This window comes from Mesoplodon bidens, assembly GCF_964165515.1.
Source record: "Mesoplodon bidens genome assembly, chromosome: 4".
NCBI lineage: Eukaryota > Metazoa > Chordata > Mammalia > Artiodactyla > Ziphiidae > Mesoplodon > Mesoplodon bidens.
The window spans coordinates 153,733,038-153,738,610 of NC_138160.1; the positions used below are offsets into that span (position 1 = coordinate 153,733,038).

General features: G+C 51.5%; 1 protein-coding gene across 1 annotated transcript; it reads left to right on the forward strand.

The window, feature by feature from the left end:
• The first annotated feature begins 1,012 nt into the window (after positions 1 to 1,012).
• On the forward strand, positions 1,013 to 4,889 carry LOC308616876 (transmembrane emp24 domain-containing protein 9). Its single transcript, XM_081233364.1, has 5 exons — positions 1,013 to 1,225; positions 1,393 to 1,493; positions 2,252 to 2,377; positions 2,739 to 2,885; positions 4,056 to 4,889. Exons 1-5 carry the CDS (start codon positions 1,042 to 1,044, stop codon positions 4,203 to 4,205), a joined length of 708 nt encoding a protein of 235 aa, XP_081089490.1. The 5' UTR covers positions 1,013 to 1,041; the 3' UTR covers positions 4,206 to 4,889.
• Positions 4,890 to 5,573: the final 684 nt, after the last annotated feature.

Consider the following 5,573-nt stretch of genomic DNA (forward strand, 5'->3'; position numbering starts at 1 on the left):
TCAGAGTCATGGTTAAAAAAATAAGGTGCATTCATTTTATGGAATTTTATTACTGTTAAGAAAAATAAGGTAAAGACTTTCCAATGAGGGAGAAAGCTAAACACATTCCCACTAACCACCCCCCTCCCTAGGGACAAATGAAACAACAAAGAGAACTCAAAATAAAAAGAAAACTGAAGCTTCTATGAAGTCTTGAGGTAGCACAATCATAAACTGCTAACTCCGAAGAAGAGCTTCCAAAATACACTGAAATTTGGATACAATTCACGAAAGGCAGATCTCTGCTGATCTGACCCTGAGCTCTCCAAAACGCGCAGTTCCGCCCCAAGACCCCCACCAATACTCCTTTACCAGCCTGCCACTGGGGCACTGAACCCCGGTTCAGAGACAAGCCATCAAGGCTGGTATCTGGCAGCAAAGCCGGCGTGGATGAGTAGCGGGGAGGAGTGGGGGTGGGGGGTGGACGGGGGTGGGGAGGTAGGGTGCCTGGAAGCACACAGACTAGTGGATGGCGTTTCGGGGACAAAGACATGGCAAAGGGGTACGGTGGCGGTGGCTCCGGCTGCTACCGCTGCTGTTTCTTGTTTTTTCTTCTTTTTCTTTAATATTTGAAACATTTTCGAAGATAAATTCATGGATTGTTTGTGTCATTTCTTTCAAAATTCTATTTTTAAAAACAGAAGCAAACCGTTTGGCAGATGCTATGCCGAGGGAAGTCAAGGATCCTAGGTTCGAATCCTGTATCTGATCATAATTCGCTTCGCGACTCAAACTGCGTTAGTTTCACGATCTGTAAAAAATTGATAATCAACACCAGTCACTGGGCCGCGAAGAGGGTCAACGGAAAGAATTTCTCAATTCTGCGGCCCCAATTCGCTCCTAGGTAGAAGCGGCGCCCCAATCAGGTACCGCCGCGCCACGGCCTCGGGGCATCTGGGACTTGTAGTCCGCCCGGCGGAACTCGCTGTCCCGGCAGGCTGCGCGGCGGCGGCAGGGCTACGTGGCGGGGCTGGCTGCCGCTGCGCGGCCAAGTGGGGTAAGATGGCTGCGCAGCGGGGCGTGTGGGTTGTTGGCCTCTGCCCCGGAGCTCGGTTGGGTAGGGTCGTTCGGGCCCTCCTGCTACTGCTGTGGTTTGCGGCCCGCGGAGGCGCGCTTTACTTCCACATCGGGGAGACGGAAAAGAAGTGCTTTATTGAGGAGATTCCGGACGAGACCATGGTTATAGGTACGAGGGAAGGGAGAGAGTTTTCAACAAGACCGCGGTCTTGGGGCGGGGTTGCGGGCGGGTCATCTCTTCAGAGCTGGGAGCAGGCGGCGTCGGCGTGCCCTGGCGACCGCGGACTCAGCGCCACCTCGCGTTCCTCTGACTGGGCTCGCCCTGCTTGCCTCCAGGAAACTACCGGACGCAGTTGTATGACAAGCAGCGAGAGGAGTACCAACCGGCCACCCCCGGGCTTGGCATGTTCGTGGAGGTTAAGGACCCAGAGGACAAGGTGAGTCGGCTCCTTAGGCCCGCTGAGCCCTCCGCTCTGAACCTGAGCGCCAGACCAAGCAGGCGCCGGTACTTCCCCTTCTAGTCTGCGCATCTGCTAAACTGGTAAAAACAGTTGGTGTTGTGGGAAGATCCTGGGTTTTCACTCCGGGCTAACCTTGGGCTTTTTCAGTGCTGGCTGCTTCTCTTGTTACTGACCGCTGCATGAACCCGCCAAGTCAGCTGCCTTCTCTGAGCCATTTCCTTGGCCCGTGAAATAGAAATTCATCTGTGTTATAGATGTGATGAGTGGATTAATTGTGGTGCTAGAAAACAAAGAGTTTTGTCGACTCTAAAGCTATGACATATAGACTTTAGGATTTCACGGAACAGGGTACTTTCCAAAAAGCATGAGCAGCTTTTAATTTGACAAATAAGGATATTAAAACAAATAAACCAAAAAACAAAAAAACTTCAAAACCGTTCAACTGTCACCTTTCATTTGAAAGAATGACAGCAAAAGAGTTGAAAGGGCATGAGCTATAAATAAAGTAAAGCCCTTTCCAAGAGTGGTCACATGCCAACCTAATGTCAGACTCTTCGCCCCTTCTCCAGATAGTTCGAAGGCAAGTTTTTGGCAACTGCTGCTAAGCAGCATCGGAGCTTTTAGTTTTGTGGGATGCCTAGGGCTCTGCTTGTCAACTTTTGAGGCACTTAGAGCCTTACGCACCATTCAGCCCTATTCCTACCATAATACTCACTGAAGTCCCTTCTCTCCAGGTCATCCTGGCCCGGCAGTATGGCTCTGAAGGCAGGTTCACCTTTACCTCCCATACCCCTGGTGAGCACCAGATCTGTCTTCACTCCAATTCCACCAAGTTCTCCCTTTTTGCTGGAGGCATGCTGGTAAGTGGACCCATGTTGGACTCTTTCAGCCTCTAGCCCCGGGTCAAGACTGGGGACTGGTGCTACTGTAGGTGTGAGATGACTATGTCAGATTTTGTGTCTCTTAATACAGCTGGGTTTCTAGTGAACATTCAGGGTGTGGTTACGGAGCTCTTTGTGTATGCTTTGGTTAGAGTATCAGCCAAGGCTTATTCTTGCCCTTGGGCCTAGAGCCCCATAGGGCCAGACACTGAGGAGGCCTCAGTCAGTGTTGGCTAAATGAACAAATGAAGAAAGATGGGAGGACCAGCTGTTAGGCCCTGGCAGGAAGACAGAGCAGGGCTACCTGATTCTCCTATCTTCCTTGTCTGTCTGTCTCCAGAGAGTTCATCTGGACATCCAGGTAGGTGAACATGCCAACGACTATGCAGAAATTGCTGCGAAAGACAAGTTGAGTGAGTTGCAGCTACGAGTGCGACAGCTGGTGGAGCAAGTAGAGCAGATCCAGAAAGAGCAGAACTACCAGCGGGTGAGTGGCTGAGCCAGGAGCAGTGGGCTTCCTCCCAGAAGCTGCACACTGACTTAGCCAGGAGTCACATGTCAGATTTATTATGAACCCAAGGGATTTATATGTCTGTGCTGCATTGCAAGTCTAAAAGGTGGGATGGGTATTACTAACTACTTTTTTTCTTTCTTTTTTTTTTTTTTGCGGTACGCGGGCCTCTCACTGTTGTGGCCTCTCCCGTTGCGGAGCACAGGCTCTGGACACACAGGCTCAGCGGCCATGGCTTACGGGCCCAGCCGCTCCGCGGCATGTGGGATCTTCCCAGACCGGGGCACGAACCCGTGTCCCCTGCATCGGCAGGCGGACTTTCAACCACTGCGCCACCAGGGAAGCCCCACTAACTACTTTTAATTGAGGAGGCAGTCTCTTAAGGGGCTGTCATTGTCTTATTAGGAGACACACAAAATGACAGAGCAGGAATTGATACCAACACCTTGGGTGTTATTTCCATGGGTCTCAGTGCTCCCGGGATCAGGGGTTTCAATCTCACCTGTGTCCAGGAGGCAGGCAGGTACCATGAATGGATCTGTGACCATAATGATGGGTAGAATAGTGACCTATCTAGATGGAAACAGCTACTGTGGTCAGCTGAGGGCAGCATTGCAGAATTGCTAGCCCAGGGTTTTAAGAGGCACTTAGAGGTCCCGGTTTTTTATGTAAAAAATTCTGGGTTTTAAATGTTGTCAAAACACTGTGTGAGCCAACAAAAACGTGTATGGGCTCCATCCAGCCCCTGGACCACCAATTTGTAACCTGTGCACACAATCTTCAAGGAGCAGTTTGGGAGACCCAGGCAGAGGGCTCAGAGCAAGTCCACTTCTGAGCGTTCCAGGACAGCTCTGTCTGATAGGGTGATACCACAGCCACTCTACCACTCCCACAGGCATCAGGGTAGGACCAGGTAGGGCTGTACCTTACAGATGAGGAAATAGACCTAGGAGAAATGAGTGGGTTGCCTGAGGTCATCTGGCTGGTGAGGGTGAAGGTGGGGTGGCTTTTTTCAGGCACTTGACTGGAACCTGGGCAAAGTTAGTTGGCCCTGGGACATCCTCTGGGGAGGGAACCCAGCAGTTCTAGTGGCCCCACGTGGGGCCCAGCCAACTCAGGCTCGTCTTCCTTTCTCCCCTCCCACAGTGGCGAGAGGAACGCTTCCGGCAGACCAGCGAGAGCACCAACCAGAGGGTGCTGTGGTGGTCTATCCTGCAGACCCTCATTCTCGTAGCCATCGGCGTCTGGCAGATGCGACACCTCAAGAGCTTCTTTGAAGCCAAGAAGCTGGTGTAGCCGTCCCAGGCTTCCCAGGCCATCCTTCCTCCCTGGCTGGGGAAGCAGGGGCCTCCTGGACTGACTTCTCCGGAAGGAGGCCTGGTCCCCAGCCATGGGTGTCTGCAGGGGAGAGGGGCCACAGCACAAGCTGAGGGTAGCAGCTTGGCTGGCTAATACTGAGCAGGTGGTAGGGTAAATGCCTGCCCCCTCCCCTGGGCCCTTTGCAGTAATCTGAAGCCACTGGGAGCCCTACTGACACCTCAGAATCACAGTGTTACTGATCAGGGATGTGAGCCTATTGTCTGGGATGACTGGGGGGAGGGGAGTGGGTGGGCAAGCCAAGTCTTCCTTCTGTCTTCCTTTCCTAACTTGGAATTTTGACCAGGTTGGGGCATGATTCCCTGCCACCCAGGAAACTTCACTATTCCCTCCTTGGGCCTAGACCCAGCCTGCTGATCCAGGGTGTGTGTGTCAATTGAGGGTGGGGTAGAGGGAGTTGCAGTGTGGGAAGGTAGCCCTGAGGTGGACCCCGGGTTCTTCACATGGTTGTTCTTTTGGGGACTAGAGAAACTGGGGTTAGGCCAAATAGAGGCCTTGGTGCTGGTTGGGGATGGGGCCTGCAGAGTCTTAGTTAGTGATTTCATTTTCAATAAGTTTAGGTTTGTTACATTGGTTTCCCAATTAAAAAAAAATTAACTTCTTGTCCAGTGTAAAGTTACTCTACTGTCAGTGGGCATAGCACTGCAACGTGCTTGAGGGAGTGTCAGTTTTTCCAGTGGGCAAAGCACTTCATATTCTAAGATGAGTACCCACCTGTGAACTTCATACTTCTCATCCTCTCCATCCCCTCCAGTGACGGTGGTGGTTTTGCCCAAGACCATCCAACAAGTGAAAAGTAGGTGGACAGAATTGTTGTGGTGCTTCAAGGAAGTGCCTAGTTAGTGAGGGTACTGTACATTGAACAGAGGAATGCTGCAGGTGTGGAAAGGACAGGAATCCCTGAGTTGGGGGCAGGAGGGGGATACTGATGGACTTAACCAATAGCATGGGATCTCAGCAGTGACCTTGAAGGAGAGGAAGGATTCTGATGAAAGAAGGCAGGACAGGGGTGGTTGAAAACAGGCAAACAGCTGGTATGCAGATAGATGGGCATTGTTTCAGCTGGAGTTGAGGGGGCGGGGCTGTGAGAAAGCTGGAAAGGAAAGTTGGTTAGAGTTAGAAGAACCCTGAATGCCAGGTAAGAGATTTGGATATTACCCAGTGTTCAACAAAGTTTTGAGTATTAGAACACCCTGAATATAAACTTGAAGGTTAATCCAACTGTGTGAGAAGGAGATGGGGTGGGGAGGCAAGTTTGGGGACTACTTGAACCGTCTGTCAGGAGAG

Coding starts and splice junctions, on each gene's coding strand:
- LOC308616876 (XM_081233364.1), top strand. CDS start 1,042: ATGGCTGCGCAGCGGGGCGTGTGGGTTGTTGGCCTCTGCCCCGGAGCT. Junction 1,226..1,392: donor GGACGAGACCATGGTTATAG/GTACGAGGGAAG, acceptor GCTTGCCTCCAG/GAAACTACCGGACGCAGTTG. Junction 2,886..4,055: donor AAGAGCAGAACTACCAGCGG/GTGAGTGGCTGA, acceptor CCCCTCCCACAG/TGGCGAGAGGAACGCTTCCG.